This window comes from Hemitrygon akajei, chromosome 30, assembly GCF_048418815.1.
Source record: "Hemitrygon akajei chromosome 30, sHemAka1.3, whole genome shotgun sequence".
NCBI lineage: Eukaryota > Metazoa > Chordata > Chondrichthyes > Myliobatiformes > Dasyatidae > Hemitrygon > Hemitrygon akajei.
In genome coordinates, this window is record NC_133153.1 from 24,092,791 (window position 1) to 24,109,995 (window position 17,205).

The following is a 17,205-nucleotide window of genomic DNA, read 5'->3' on the forward strand; positions in this document are numbered from 1 at the left end:
AACTCTGCCCTCAACTGCATATCTTCCATTTTATGCACATCTGTCCTCACCCCATCCTTCTGCCACTGTGCCAGCCTCTGCGCCCAGCACATAATTTTCTGTAACCTGTCATCTCCAACGGGATCCCATCACCAAGCACATCTTTCCCTCATGCCCCCCACCCCACTTGCTGCTTTCAGCTGGGATTGCTCCCTACGTGACTCCCATGTCCATTCATCCCTGCCCCCAGCACTTAGTCTTGCAAGTGGAACAAGTGCTACCCCTGCCCCTACACCTCCTTCCTCACTACCATTCAGGGCCCCAAACAGTCCTTCCAAGTGAGGTGCCGCTTCACCTGTGAGTCTGTTGGGGTTATCTATCGTATCCGGTGCTCCCAGTGTTGCCTCTTGTACATCGGTGAGACTGAATGTAGATTGGAAGACTGCTTCGCTGAGCAACCACACTCCATCCGCCAGAGGCCTCTCATTTTAATTCCACTTCCCATTCCCATTCCAATTCCGATACGTCCATCCATGGCCTCCTCCACTGCCGCGAGGAGTCCACACTCAGGTTACAGGAGCAATACCTTGTATTCCGTCTGGGTAGCCTCCAATCTGATGGCATGACATTGATTTCTTAAACTTCCGGTAACGCCCCAACCCCTTTCTCTATTCCCCATCCCCCTTTTTCCCCTCTCACCTTATCTCCTTGCCTGCCCATAACCTCTCTTCGGTGCTCTGCCCCCCTTTTTCTTTTGTTCAAGGCCTCTGTCTTCTCCTATTAGATTCTCCTTTCTCCAGCCCTGTATCTCTTTTCACGAATCATCTTCCCAACTCTTTACTTAACCTCCTCCCCGGATTCACCTTTCACCTTGTGGTTCTCCCTCCCCTCCCTCACCCTGTAATCTGATATCGCAGTTTCTTTTCTCCAGTCCTGCTGAAGGTCTCGGCCCAAAACGTCGACTGTACTCTTTTGCGTAGATGCTGCCTGGCGCGCTGAGTTCCTCCAGCATTGTGTGTGTGTTACTTGACTCTTCTCTTTGACAACTATTGTAATTTTTGAGCGTACATTTTGAGCATGATGTGGTAGCAATAGCTGTTTATTCTTGTGTTTGCTTCCCAAAAACCTTGCCATCTACTTCATTCACTTCTGGCTCAAAGTGGTAAATGATTGCCCCTTAATTGCGAAGTCGATATATAGAATTTACTGCACAAAGATGGGCCGAGAAAAGAGGTTACTTGTTCTGCTACGACAAGTAGCAGTAGCTTCTCCATTTGTCCACCGCCTTGCTTCTTCCAGTGGTTGTCTGGTTTCCCCTTTCATGTATCTCTGTTTCTCACTTCAGTTATTCGCCAGTTCCCATTTTGATCAGACTGTGGCTTGAGAAATTCTTCCTGAATTCTCTGCTGTCAAAGGTTGGCAATAATGGCTTTAAGCTTGGCAGGTGAAAGGATTTTATTTACATTAGCCCCATCAACGTCCATAGTCGCAAGGGTTACCTCCCCTCTGTCTCTCTTCTAGGGGAAAATAAGGATCTCCAGCCCTGTCAGTCTTTTGTGGTTAAGTCTACAAGTGACTGCCAGTTAATCAAAATGCATCATATCATCAGCTATTTAATAGTTTGCAATGTGGCAAAATAGCTAATCGTTTCATCTCTGGCTGTTTATACGTGAAGCAGCCCCCCCACCCACCAGGCTCGAGATTTGGCTCATTAGCCAGTTCTTCTAACAGCCACGGGACTCAGCGGTGAGCAGAACATCTTTCATATACATCTTGGGTTGGTGTGGTTTGGGGGTTCAACCAAACAGGAAAGTCGTGATTTTCTGATTAAAGAAACCTTGATTTGAGCGAATGCTGTGTAAATACTGCCCATATGCAACTGCTGGTGGGCAAAGAATAACAAATCCTACGCTGCATAAGTTTTTAAAGAAAGTATTTTTACAAATTTTAGCTTTATCGAACAGTTTTATCGGAAAAGAAAAGGGTAAAAAGAAATAAATAAAAGGGCCCATTTTAGTTAACCCAGTCCAAATATACACATAAAGTTCATCTTGAAGTTCTTTCTACTAGTGCACTGGACCCTGGGTCTGCGTGCACACACCACGTTTTGATCTTTGCTCGAAATCCATTTCGAACAAATGGGTACTCATTGGGAGTACTGGCCTTTCCTCCTTGGAGCTATTCATCTACACAAAGCATTTTGTGCAACAGGGGCATTCCTTCCCAAGGCATCCTCGGCCATCTTCCCTCCTATCCTTGCCGCAGCTTCCGCCTAAAAAAAAAACCAGGAACCACACTGTCCGTCACAAATCTCTCTCCGCCGTGCTCTCTCAACCTTTCTCCCAATTTCGCCATCCTGATTGGCTGACGCAATATTCTTCAGTTGAACGTCACAGCCCATTAGCTTTTAGCCGAAACCAATCACCCTAAAAGCAGACACACTGCTGTTACAGAACTGCTAAAATGAAATACCAACAGCATAGCAGTAAGAATTTTAACCAGGGCTTTACGTACATAAAGGCCTAAGGATTGTGTGTAAAAGAAATAAAATACCTGCTTACAGGCTGAGATGAGGTCATTTCAAAGTTCAATTTAAAATTTATTATCAGAGTGTATACATATCACCACATACCACATAAGGTTCATTTTCCTGTGGGCACACTTGGCAAATCTATAGAATAGTAACAGTAAACAGGATCAATGAAAGAGCAAGTAGAGCATAGAAGACAACAGATTGTGCAAGGGCAAATATAAATAAATGAATAATTGAATTAAATTGACTTTATTTCTTACATCCTTCACGTACATGAGGAGTAAAAATCTTTGTTACATCTCCATCTAAATGTGCCATGTGCACTCATAGTAATTTATAATAATTTATTATAAATAGACCGGTCAGTGTAATATGGAGTACATTGAAATCAGCGTGAGTTCATCAGTCTGATGGCCTTGTTCTGTAGTTAGGTAAATAATGGTGATTTAGCTGCTGCAGCATGACAGTTTGTGGTTGTGCTCAGAAAGAGGGCTTATATTCGTTTTAAAGGAAGGCTGTGAGGGCCAGCCAGCTCCTGCAAGTATGAAGGGCGAACAATGGACTGAGGAAAATAAGACGACTTCTTCCCATCTAAAGGCTACGGTCCAAAGAGGTTGTACTGCATTTAATATCGAAGTAGAAATTTTGGATATTTTGGAATGAATGCCTGCATCTCTGGTTGAGCGAAGAGTGGCTCTAGGTTTGGCAGCAGCTGAAGATCATATCTGGTGAAGGAGGTTCGGAAATAAATTGCCCATTCTGGGGGGCAGTGATGTGATTGTGGATATCTGTCTCCAGTGATCTGCTCTGAGGTGGAATAAAGGCAGATCTTGTAAAGGTGACAGGTGATAAATGACAGGTAGTTGGGCTCTGGGATTTAGCAAGTGACGAAGAATTAAAGAGTCTGGTTCAGCCGAGGGCTGTACCCTGGGAAGGGACTGTAGCAAGGACGAGAAGTGCCAGCTTCAGTGGTGAGTGGGAGAGAATTGTTGCCTGTATGTTAGCATGTGAGAGGGCTGCTTACTGAGATATAATCAGTGAGGATGTAATTGCTTCAAGAGTCAGCGTTCACTCGATTGGCTGAATGGCCTCCCACACTGACAGTCAGCAGAGCAGAGGTAGTAGCTGAAAATGCGATGATGGGGAAACAACACTGGCGGCCTCCAGCTCATTCGTAGCAGGTGAGTCCATGTTAATGGGGATGGAAGAAGGTGTCCAAGGATTTAAGAGGAGCCGATGAACCTTGATGGGCAAATACAGGAATGATAAGTAGAAGTTGGAATATGGTCAGGGAGGAAATTGAGCACTGGATTTCTTCAAGAAGGTAATGCAGAACAGTAAGGATAAATATTTATGATGTTTTGCTATGGCTACACTTGGAGCTCTGGTAGCATACTGTAAGTGGCACTGGGAATACCAAAATCACCCAAAGACAGCAAGGCTCTTGAGAAAGGATCAACACGATTTATGCACGATTTATTTCTTTTCCTCTCTCAGCACATTGGGTGTTTGAAGGTCTTTTTTTTTAATGTATGGGTTCTTTTGGGCTTCTTTATTTTAGTAGCTGCCTGTTAGGAGCCAAATCTCAAGGTTGTGTAGCATGCGTGCCCCCAATTTAGCCCCGTTCACCTAGGGTGATCTGCCATCGCCCTGCCAATAGTGCGATACTTCAGTGTAAATATGGTGCAGTGCCCCCGCAGTGCACGCTCGCAACACAAATATCAGACAATACACTAAAAGTGAGTAAATAATTGCAACTTTATAGTTATTTCTTAGTGATGGGTTAGTAGAAACAGATAACCTGAAAGTGTCAAATCAGTAAGTTTATCAGTTTGTGCACATAATATTTTAATAAGCTTGAGCTCACGCCTCCAGTTCCATCCACAATGGCCTTCCGAGCCTTTGGCCACCGTCCGAACCACTGGCGTCCAGTTATCCACCGCCCTGGAACCACTGTCCGCTCCCCACACGTCCGTCCTCCTCGCTCGCCTCCTGAAAAAGACTGCAAACTCCTGCTCCGCTTACACACACAAGATAACATAACTATTCTCCATTGGTTAGTTCCCCCCCTTATCTGCAGTCATAACCCAAACATTCCAGACACAGAAACCCATTACAGCATTAAATAACATTACAGAGAAGCCATTTCATTATAACAATTCAGAGAAGCCATCTTGTTAGCCTGAACAGTTAACACCACAGTTACTGGTACTGAGCGCCCGACAGTTGTATAATGTATACATAGTTTGATAATAAATGTACTTTGATCTCTGAACAAGCTGGGGCCTCCTTTCCCATGACTGGGGAAAAAGTACTGGGAGGGCTGGCCTGATGGAGATAGAAGGCCAGTTGAATGAAGTAAGAAATCAAGCAGGGAATTCAAATAACGAGCTATCAATGGCAGGTGATAGTGTGAGGAAGGGAGTAATGCAAACATTTGGTTCAGGAAGAGGCTCAAAGGAAGGATAAATACTAATGTACCCAATCCCTGGGCTCTGTGATTTATGATGCTACGTGTACACACAGTTATTGAAGGAAAAATACGATGGATTTGGGTAGGATTAGTGTAAGAATGGATGTATAATGGTTGACATGGACTCAGTCATGTGATCTTGCTTGTTCCCACAACAGCAGGCACAGTAACATCTCTACTTTCTGAGGAGAATGAGCCGAGTGAACCCCCCCCCCCCCACCCCGCTGAGAGGGTCCTGTCCTGACCAGATGCATCACTGTCTAGTATGGGAATGGCCAGGCATCTGACCGCAAACCCTACAAAGGACTGCTGAGAGGATTGTCCAGGTCTCTCTTTCACCTATTGGAGATATTTATCAGGAGTGCTAAGTACATTAGCATTGTCAGTGATCCCTCCCATCTGTCCAACAATCTTTTTTGACACCAACAACCTCCCCCTCCCCCAGCTGCCAGGCAGAAGGTATCGTAATTTTAGGAAAGGGACTGTTGGGATGGGAAGAAGCTTCTTCTCCCAGGCCGTTAGACCCCTGAACTCCTTACCACCATCCAGACCTCCTCATAAATGAAGCGCCAGCGGAGTTGTACTGTTTATTATTTTAACTTGTGTTCTAAATACACCTTATTTGTTTATTTTTTTGCGTGTGTGTGTGTGTGTGTGTGTGAGAGAGAGAGAGAGAGAGTGAGTTGCATGTTCTGTGTTGTGAACTTGGCCCGGAGGTGGTATAAATGTATCTAGTTGAATGACAATAAACTTGAACTAGAATTTAAACTTGACAGACCTGTTTTCACATTGTGCCTCTCTATGACTCCAGAATTATCTACGAGATAATCTTTGTGTATATTCATATCAAACGTTTTGTTTAACAAGTACTCATTGCCGCTGTGATAATGGATTTGATTCCTTCCCCCTCCCCGATTTAAGGTGTGACATTCTCCATCCTGTTTGCCCTTGCCATAACTCTTCAATCCTCTCCATATCTGATTTCTGACCTCACATTGTTTGCCACATTTCATGAAGTTATACTGTTTTATACTTTGAGTTGTACTCTGTACATTGTCCATCTAGTCTTTGTTCAACCATTTAATCTGCCTACTCCCATTGACCTGCACTGGGACCATGGCCCTCCATACCCCTGCAATCCATGTACCTATCCAAACGTCGTCTTAAGTGTTGAAAACGAGCTCGCCTGCATCACTTGCACTCGCAGCTCGTTCCACACTCTCACCACCCTCTCTGTGAGGATGTTTCTCCTCAGGTTCCCTTTAAACTGTTCACCTTTCACCCTTAACCTGTGACCTCTGGATGTAGTCCCACCCAATCTCAAACATCACGATGGAGTTTGCCTCTGTTTTAGTATGCAAAAGAAGTTGGCATAAGCCAGTTATCTGTGGATTAATAAAGAGAAGGTTCATTTTTTTGACTGATGATTTTGACTGGAATATAAGTGTGTTTTAGAAATTCATATGTGGAAGGATTTGTCATAGTCTGCCTCCAGAAGTTGGTTCCATTGACCACAGCAACACACACAAAATGCTGGAGGAACTCAGCAGGCCAGGTGGCGTCTACGGCAAGGAGTAAACAGTCGATGTTTCGGGTCGACATCATTCATCAGGACTCTCATTTACTCATTTCCATGGATGCCGTCTGACCTGCTGTGTTCCTCCAGCGTTTTGTGCTGTTTCGGACTTTCAGCATCTGCAGATCTTCTTGGGGTCTATTGATCACGTTTCTGTGTTAGTTCAAGCTGAGCTGCAGCCTGCACGAATGTTTATTTTTATAGGAGAATCTCAAGTTTTGGGTATCACTTCTGCACAGTGTTAGACTTCAAGCTGCTTCTTTAACTCTGAAGGTTGCAGCATGTTTGCATTAGTGCAAGGAATTCAGTTGTGTAAAAAGCACTCATTGAAACATTCACAAAGACAGGATTCCAACTCATTTGAAACTGATTTACTTTTTAAGAGAAGCCACTAATCTCTTGTAGGCCTCGACTATTTTAACCATGTTTTCAGTAGAACGGAATGAATGCAAAATAAAAGCTGCATGTAATCATCTCATAGGAGACATGAAAGTCACAAGATCTCTTCCACTCTGGTGTGGTCAGTTCAGGACATTATCAGAAACAGGTTTATCATCACTGACATTGTAAAATGTGTTATTTTGTAGTACAGTAGAGTGCATCCAAATAAAGTTACTATAAATTACAGTAAGAAGTGCAGAAATGAGGTATGTCATGGACCATTCAGAAATCTGATGGCAGCAGGAAAGGAGTTGTTCCTAAATCATTGAGTCTGGCTCTTCAGGCTTTGCTCTGATGGTTAATAATGAGAAACAGGCATGTCTTTAATGTTGGATCAAAATTCATTTATTATCAAAGTACGTATACACTATACAACCTTGAGTTTCATTTCCTTACAGGCAGCCATGAAACAAAGAAACCCAATAGAACACATTTTAAAATAGAAAGCCATCAAACACACACTGTGCAGAGAAAAAAACCACACAAGCAGTAAACGCAACCAAATGGCGTTCTGAACTGAAGTCCACAAAAAGGGTCATTCGACCCACAAAGGATGCCATCTTTTGAAGATGTCCTCAATAGCAGAAAGGCTTCTGCCCGTGATACAATAGGGTCTTTTAAGAGACTTCTGGAAAGGTACATGGAGCTTATAAAAATAGAGGGCCAGAGGTAAACCTAGTAATTTCTAGGGTAGGGCCATGTTTAGCACAACCTTGTGGGCCGAAGGACCTGTAGGTTTTCTATGTTCTATGGAGCTGGCTGACTTTACAGCCTTTTTCGAACTCTTGAATTGGAGCCTCTGAACCAGATGTTGTTGCAGCCAGTCAGAATGCAGCCGTTGTTATTCTTTGATTATGACACAGACTTGTCTTTTTGGATGATCTTCGCTCATTCTAATATTAGATTTCTTCTTCAGCTCGGTGATGGAATTGAGATAAGTCCGGCTGGGGGAGTTACCTCAGGCTAGATGTTTGACTAGTCCGGCAGGAGCTAGGAAATGGCTGTCAATCCTACGGCGAGGATTAGACAGGCTGTACTTTGAGGCTGGACACGGGCTTCAGGAGATCCCTGGAGTGGTGTGGATCTTCACCACTAAAACCTCAAAATGGCTTTCAGTGTGATAATAAAACATGCTGCTAGTTTACAAATGACGAGCTCCAAGCTAAAATGTTATTTTTAAAAGGATTATTTAAGGTATTCATAAAGTTCAAGCCATTGGAAGAAGTCTGCTTCTTCAAGGAATGGCATAGAATCACCCAATGTATAATAATGGAACTAAGAGCTGTAAGAGACTCTCTTGGCATTATTAATAAATATTCATCCTAAACCACAGTTAAAGCATCCACTCATCTTTATTGGTGTGGTTTTTAGAAGGTGCAGAAAGGCTGCCAAATTAAAAATGACAAGAACATAATGGGGGGAAAAAAATCTATGATGTTGTGTCACTGAAGGAATCCTGTCAGTGATAAGCGCTTTGAAGGGGCAGTTCCATTAGGCCAATTCTTGTGCTCTGGCCACATAGTTCTGCAACGTTTCCTTGTCACTGATTGCCCCAGTCTCCTCTAGTTATTGAATTCCCAGCACTTTCAGGCTTGCAGTCTGTGTGCAAGTTAATGGATCAAATAGTTTTTCCCTTCTGCTATGTGCCTCCGTTATCAGCGTGTTGGCTTTTCTTTCTTTAAAAAAATTTATTACCAGTGAAGCATTTTGGTAAAGGATGTGATAACAAGCTATTTAGACATAGCCTTTTTAAATTAATTAGATGAGAAATCCGGTGAGTGATGTAAGTGAGTTGTTTTAATAAACGATAGTGTTTGTGTTAGATTGAAGAATTAATTTAAAATTTACAACACTAGATCATAATGTTCAAGTTATCTTAAAGCTGCTTTCTCCAGTTAATGTTTATCCCTTCCCAGTTCTTTTAGTATTGCGCTAAATGTCCTTGCGCTTTCATGATCAATAACAAAATTACACCTTGGCAATTGATTTTCAACCCAATGCCCTAGAGTCTTTCAAAATGCATAAAAGGCTATTTTAAACAGCGATGATCTTGTCTCCCAAAGGAACTGTGTGTTGAGTAAGCCGTAAAGTGCTGTGCTCTTTACTACATAGGCTGCTTATTCAAAATGGTAAAATGGACAAATAGGCAAGTAACAATGCAAAATAAATGTTAATGATTATGTGTTAGATTCTAACTAAGAATGACATTTATTCAATTCACTTGTATTACATACATGATTTTTGAATTGTGGACAAACGCAGGAGATGCTGGAAATTCAGAGTAACACATACAAAATGCTGGACAAGCAGCATCTGTGGAGAGGAATAAACAGTCAACATTTCAGGCTGCGACCGTTCGGGGGCTGAAGGAAGTTGAAAGAAGCCAGAAAAAGATGGTGGGGGGGGGGGAGAAGGAGTGGTTAGAAGGTGAATAGGTGAAACCAGATGAGGGGCAAGGTAGTTGATGAGGAAAGTGGGTGGTGAAGTAAGAAGTTGGGAGGTGACAGGTGGAAAAGTTAAAGGGCTCAAGAAGAGAAATATGATAGGAGAGGACAGTGGACCATGGGAGAAATGGATGGAGGAGGGGCACCAGAGGGAGGTGATGGGCAACTGAGGAGAAGAGAAGGGGAAAGAGAGGAACCAGAATAGGGAATGGTAAATCGGGGGGGGGGGTGGGGGGTGGAAATCACCAGAGTTTAAAAAAATATGTTCATGCCTTTATGTTGGAGGCTACCCAGACAGTATATGAGGTGTTGCTCCTCATTCCTGAGAGATTGAGTTGTGCCCTTTCTTGATTTCAGTGGCCAGGTTGCTCTTTATCTCTGTAGTCCTGACAAGAAAAATCCAGGCTGTTGAAGAGCTGTTGAAAAATGTGGTGTTTTGATCTGTAGAGAATTCTGCAGAGAAGGCTGATCCTGTATCTGATGATATGTGTAAGTCACATTGGCATCTTCAGCTTCTCAGAGATGTGAATCTGTTTCTCACTGTAATATTCATGCCCGAGAGGACATTTCCAAGGAGAGCAGAAGAACCAAACAGCGCAACACCTGCAAAAGTGCCCCTTGTTAGCGTGCCTAACATAATTGAAAAGTGGATTGACTGCACACCATTTACAGCAGTAATACCTCATATGCTGCCTAATTGATTTAAAAAATAAATGAGTTGTGTATATAGAGCCGTTGGGTACATGTGATTCTGATGCAACTTTCTGTTCCTGGCAGCCTAACTCAGAACATCTGGTCATCTTCTGTGATCTGCTGGGTGTGGACTATGAGCAGATGGCTCACTGGCTGTGCCACAGGAAGATCATCACAGGGTCAGAGACGTATATCAAGCCCATGCCCAAATTTCAGGCCCTCAATGCCAGGGATGCTCTGGCAAAGCATATCTATGCTAGCCTCTTCAACTGGATAGTTCACCATGTCAACAAAGCCCTTCGCGCGTCAGTAAAGCAACATTCGTTCATCGGTGTGTTGGACATATACGGGTGAGTGGTTTGTTCTTACTTTTGTGGAAATCATGGCCATTAATTTTTATTGAACTACTACATTAGATTGCTTTTTGTATTTTTCTTTCATGAGTTTAACTTCTAATATCAACTATTAGGTCAACATGTCAGAGAAATGTATATGAAAACACAAAAACGACCTCTTGCCATCATGGCAGAACAAGACGACTTACCTGAAGGAGAGGGCCAACAAAGGATTGTGGATAATATTGTTGAGATCTATAGCGCCTTCACACACCCTTCACTTTACAAGAATTTGAATCTTAAAATAAATCCTGAATACAATAAGCTATATAAAAATGATCAATAAAACACCACCAAATCTGATCATTGTGGTAACCACATTCGTTAAGGCAATGATCTTTGGGAAATTATTAAAACAGATAGTTTTAATGAGGGTCCAGTAATTTCAGAGGTACTGTTAGTAATGCCAGTTTCTCTAGATACATGTAATTATATCGAAACAGGCCCTTTGGCCCAAATGTGGTTCATACCAACCAAGATTCAATAGGTACATTCAATGTCGGAGAAATATATACAATATACATCCTGAGATTCTTTTTCTTTGCAAACATCCACAAAAACAGAGGAGTGTCCCAAAGAATGAATGACAGTTAAATGTTAGAACCCCACAGCCCCCCCTCAGCTCCCCCCTCCCATGCATAAGCAACAACAAAGCAATGACCTCCCCCCACCACCAGCAAAAAAGCATCGGCACCCTGCACCAAGTGCTCGAGCGTGCAGCAAAGCATCAATATAGGCACAGACTTGCAGTGCCCCAAAGACTACTCGTTCACCTGGTAGTTCGACATACCACAAGCTCTCTCTCTCTCTCTCCCCTCAATCAAATGTCCCCATTTCATAGCTGCTTAACGAATGTGGTTACCACAATGATCAGATTTGGTGGTGTTTTATTGATTATTTTTATATAGCTTATTGTATTCAGGATTTATTTTAAGATTCGAATTCTTGTAAAGTGAAGGGTGTGCGAAGGCGCTATAGATCTCAACAATATTATCCACGATCCTTTGTTGGCCCTCTCCTTCAGGAAAGTCGTCTTGTTCTGCCATGACGGCAAGAGGTTGTTTTTGTGTTCTTGGTCTCCAAAACGAAGTCTGGGAACCCACACCACGCCTGACCCCTTTCTCTGTCCAGAAATGCTTTTTAATTTTTGCTCATTTGGATCTGTGGTTTGATGATCTGCTCTTTGGAAGAGATTTTAGATCAACAGATTAAGGTCATTGATCTGAAACACTAATTTTCTTTCTTTCTCCATGGTTGCTATCTGGCGTGCTCTATGTTTCAGGATATTTTGTTTGTATTTCATACTTCAGTTTCCTCATTATTTTGCCTTTGAGTAACTTTCTCTGCACTTTGGACTAACCTACACAAAATGAAGTTGCTCCTTGGTTCTCACTTGAAGTGGAAATTACAACGTTCCACACCAGAATTAGCCCTTTGGTTGTTCTCCCTGGTCTTTGCCTCTGGCACGACTTGGGCACAACAAGCACCTTTAAAATTTAAGTGCACTTCCTCTGGTTTGATTTACACACTCTGCGGTGTTTGGTTTAATATTTTGTTGTCTGGTCTGTATTGAGCATTACCGCAAAAATGAAAGGGTGCAATTTTGTACGGTTTCATATCTGTTGATGGTACAATGTAGGTATCTGTACTCTGCTCCTGAAATTTGGTTCCATTGAAGTCGACGGCACTGTTTATTACCTTTCAGTGACAGAGATGGAGAATAATTTCTCCGTACATCTGGGAAGCTGCTCCAAAGTCGATGACTGATTGTATTAAATTTCTTTCCTCTTTCATAAAGTACCTGTAAATTCCTTGGCAGTGCCTCGGAATTAGCAATCCACTACCGAACGGATATGAGACAGACTCCTGCATTTTTGGTGGAAGCTGAGTGTAGTGAACTTGCTCCTGATACAGTAATTGTCCAGTTCATGCCTCCTATGTATCTCAGCTATAGGGATGAATGAATTGATGGGTCCCGCCCACTTCACAGCTGTGAGTGAGCGTCCCATCCTGCACCCTTGAGAAACTCCTTCTTAGAGATGGCAAGTTAACTCAGTTGATCAATTCGAGAACTCCATGGAAATCGAGCGATGCAGCGAGTTGTTTGTTTTAGTTGGTCTCCCCTCTTGCTGTGTGGCACCTCTTTGCCCCTTTTTTAAGGAGAGAGGGCACGAGCTTGTGGCATGTCGAATTGTGGGGTGAACAATTAGTTTTCCTGTACTGCAGACCATGGTCTCTCCTGGGGGCTTTGCTATTGTGGGTGGTGGGTGCTGATGCTTTTTGCAGGAATAAGAGTGGGAGGGAGAGGGTTAATGCTTTGCTGCTGCTTGAGTGTGGGAGGGGGGAAGGGGGGCTTTGGGGTCCTAACGTTTTTACTGCCACTCAGTCATTGGGGTACTCTCCTGTTTTCGTGGATGTCTGCGACGAGCAAGACTTTCAGGTTGTATATCGTATACATTCTCTGATATTAAATTGAAATACTGAAATTTATTGAGCACCTGATCTAACAGATGTGGTCACCCAGCAAGAGGATGCTAATTCCCCCCAGCCCGTCGTGTGAATGTTTCTTGAAATTAATTCTCGCTCTTTTTTTACTAGGTGCTTTCATTTATCGGTGCCTTTTTGTTGTTTATCTGTTACTCTTTTTGTGCAGGTTTGAGACTTTTGAAATAAACAGTTTTGAACAGTTTTGCATCAATTATGCAAATGAGAAGTTACAGCAGCAGTTTAATATGGTGAGTGATTCTTTTTTATTCTTGTAGCTGATGATCTTGGAGGGAGATGCTTGTTTCAGAAGATTGCTGATGTTGTATTGTCTTGCTGTCTAATAGACTGTATTCAGTTCAATCAGTGACAAAGGAGCCGAGTGTTAGAAGTGTATTATAAGCGTGCCAATATGATCAGTCCTGTTTTGTGCTACTTCCTTGCGCTTCCCTTAAACAAGATTTGACTCATTTAGTGTGCATGCAGAGATTTTGCGAGAGAAACGGCAGTTGAGGAAGTATCAGCTCGCTGCCCAGAAGTCAGGTCCGAGGCAGACTTGTATCATGAGAATAAAATGAATCCTTTTGGGCAAATGTGAAGGGAGGAGAAAGGAGTGAAAAACAAGTTTGATTACACCAGCACGGGCTTAAAAAAGATATTGCTGGGAGTGATTTTACTTTGGAAATTAGAAGAAAGAGAGTAATACCTGATGCTGAGATACATCTCGGGATGTGCTGGTCGTATCACATCATCAGTGATGTTACCTGGGTCATCGGGTGTTCTGGGTCTTTCAATATCAGATGCTCTCACCCAGGTGACCCAGCCAGGGTTGATCAGGCCCTGCCTTGTGTCCCAGCAGCATTGGTCTACGAGTCACACCTCTTGATCCACAGCCACCTGGTTGCTCGCTCTGCAGCCTCTGTGACGGTCCTGACGGCTCCTTTCTCTGCAGCCCCCTGTAATGCCAAGGAGAGAGTAGGTTCTGCACAGCGAGCAGCCAGTAAAACCTCTACACCCCGCCTCTACAGGCTGTCGTCGTGTTTAAGTACTTTTGAATTGTACGTCACTGTTGTAGCAACTCAGCAGTCAACCTGCTCACCGTGAGCTCTCACAAGTGTTACGATGATCAGAAGCAAATCCCCCAGGTGATGCCAGATGGGGGAATACGTGTTGACCAGAACACAAGGGCGCACTTCCTTGCTCTCTGGAACGGTGCAGCTGAACCAGGGGTGGCCAACCATTTACATTCCACGTGTCGATTTTTTCACGCGCGAGTTCTATATTAACGTATTTTTACAAGAATTGAATGGGGGTACAGGAGTTCTATATTAACATATTTTTACAAGAATTGAATGGGGGTACAGGAGTTGTATGGCGCGTCTGAACTCGTGTGTGACAAAATTGACGCATAGAATGTAAAAGGTTGGCCACCCCTGAGCTGAACCTTTTCTCTGCCTGAGAGGGCAAACAGGCCTTTGATTTAACATCTGATTGAAAAGATGGCCCTTCACAATGCAGCACGCCCACTGTTTTGTGCTGGTGTTGCTGGGTTGGGACCTGCAACTTTCCCTCAAAAGGGTCACCAATCATACAGCGGCTGATAGGAGTTAAAATAAATGGTTTGCTGCCCAATTGGTGGAAATATCTCAGTGGTGGATTTTTCAATGTTTTTGTTCTCCTGCATCTTAAGACAAATTGTCAAGTTTATTGTCATTTAGTTATACATGTATGCAGTCAAATGAGAAAACATTTCTCTGGACCAGGGTAAAAAACACAGTTTTACACATAACACGCATATATATATCACACAATAACTTGGGGAAGTAAGGATAAAATCTACAGATAAGTTATGCATAAATAAATAACATAAATTAAATATTGTAAGGTACAGGACAGGTTAACTGGTGACATTTTGAATGCCATGCGGCAGGTTAATTCAGAGGCTTAATGTCCGGAGGGAAGAAACTTTCCCATCTTGACTGTTCTTGTTTTTATGCATCGAAATCTCATGTTTTTATTCTGCTCTGCCCACGGTGAACGACAGTGGCACTCCCTCAACATTTGCTCTATCCATCAAGGCTTCTGCCATAACATAAGTAAATCACTGAGATCATTTGCTGTCTTTATTTGAGTACCGATCAACCATCAGCTCAAACCAGTTTTAGTTTATGCTCTGAATTGAGAGGAGCATGTTCTGGGTCATAAGATATAGGAGCAGAAGTAGAACATTCGGCCCATTGAGTCTGCTCCACCATTCAATCATGGGCTGATCCAATTCTTCCAGTCATCCCCACTCCCCTGCTTTCACTCCATACCCTTTGATGCCTTGGCTAATCAAGAACCTATCTTTGCCTTAAGTACACCCAATGACTTGGTCTCCACAGCTGCTCGTGGTAAAAATTCCACAGATTTACTATAATGCGGTCTGTTTCAGACCTGAAGACTCTGAGCACCGGGCTAATCTGAGAGCACGCCGAGCACAGCTTTACTTAAATCCAACTGAATTAGTCGTAGAGCTTTACTCCCAACACCACCTCCTTCAGCATGGTTGAAGTGGATAATTAATTTTTCATGGCATGCAGTTTATTATACAAGCGGCTGATAAAACAAAATGAGTACCTGCGCTGTTGTGGATAGTGTACCAAAGTGGATTAAAGGGCAGAAAAGGGGAGGAATAGATGGGTCATTTTTGGGTAGAAAGGCTGTGACTGGTGGGTTGGTTTTGACAGTCTAGATCAGTGATCTGGTTGGGAGGAGAAGTGTAATCTAACTCAAGGTGATACAAACCATCTGGCAGTGTGGCTCTGCGAAGCTCTCAGAGAGACTTGGTGAGGTGAGTGGTCTGCTTAGAGGCAAGTTAAGGAAACATTTGTAGATATGGTGGATGGATATAATGTGTGTAAAAAAAAATGTGAGGTCATCCACTTCAGTAGAAGACGTACAGCTGTGGAGTGCTTTTAAAATGTTGAGGGGGAAAGTAGGCATTAATTGTCCTTGTAGGTGAACCATTGAAAGTTGACGTGCAGGTACAGAATTATTATCACTGACACAGGCTGTGATGTTTGTTGTTTTGTAGCAGCAGTACAGTGCAAGACATAAAAATAACTATGTTACAGTAGTAATGGTTCATGGACTTCAGAAATCTGGTGGTTGAGGGAAGATACTGGGTTTTGGTCTTCAGGCTCCTGTACCACCCCTCCCGTCAATGCCAATAGCCAATTAAGACGAACGGGATGCTAACCTTCATCAAAGAAGATTTTGAGTGTAATAGTGGTCAACTTCTTCCAGTTGTGTGGAACCCTGGTGAGACCACACCCAGAATATCAAATCAAGGTCGGCTCTCCTTCCCTGAGGAATGATGTTTCTGTGGTGGAGGGAGTATCATGAAGACTCACCAGATTGGTGTCTGGCATGAAGGATTGTGTGATGAGGATGGATTTAGCTCATGCACCTTTAGTGTAGAAGAAGCACTGATCTCAAATGTCAAAAATTCTTAGGTGGTTTAGCTGTGCAAATATTGAGTTTATGTTTTCCTTGTATCTAGACCCAGGGGAGGGGGGGTCACAGATTTTCTGATTTAGATTATATTTAGATTTATTTGTTATCACTCACGTGCAGAACATACAGTGAATTGTGCCGTTTACCTGACGAACAACACAATCTGTGGATGTACTGGGGACAGCCCTTGAGTGCCACCACACATTCTGGTGCCAACATTGCATCCATCGTGTTCATCAGAACAACACGCAGTCAACATATAACAAGCAATAGGAGCAAAGCAAACCCCTTCTCCTCCTCCAACTCACTCTCACACTCACTCACTCTCTCTCTCTCACTCTCTCTCACTCTCTCTCACTCTCTCACACTCTCTCACACTCTCTCTCACTCTCTCACACTCTCCCTCTCTCTCACTCACTCCCTCTCACTCTCTCACTCTCTCACTCTCTCACTCACTCACTCTCACTCTCTCACACTCTCTCACTCACTCACTCACTCACTCTCACACTCTCACTCTCACACTCTCTCACTCTCTCACTCTCTCTCACACTCTCTCTCTCTCTCCCTCCCCCCCTCACGCTCACACACACCCCCTCACATCCACACCCCCCCCCCACACCCCTCCTTTCCCTCTGTCCTGCTTTCCTGATCTTCGATCTAAATCGCTGTTCACATTAACTGGCCGCCTG

The 17,205-nt window shown here is 43.3% G+C and overlaps 1 protein-coding gene across 6 annotated transcripts in view; it reads left to right on the forward strand.

Annotated features, from left to right (window-relative positions):
• myo5aa (myosin VAa) overlaps nt 1-17,205 on the forward strand; it is a 232,756-nt gene that overhangs the window by 132,503 nt on the left and 83,048 nt on the right. For all 6 annotated transcript variants that reach the window (XM_073033131.1, XM_073033134.1, XM_073033135.1 and 3 more), the window contains exons 10-11: nt 10,224-10,489; nt 13,188-13,269. In XM_073033131.1, coding sequence (XP_072889232.1) covers nt 10,224-10,489; nt 13,188-13,269 — 348 coding nt within the window. The remainder of the gene's footprint in view (nt 1-10,223; nt 10,490-13,187; nt 13,270-17,205) is intronic.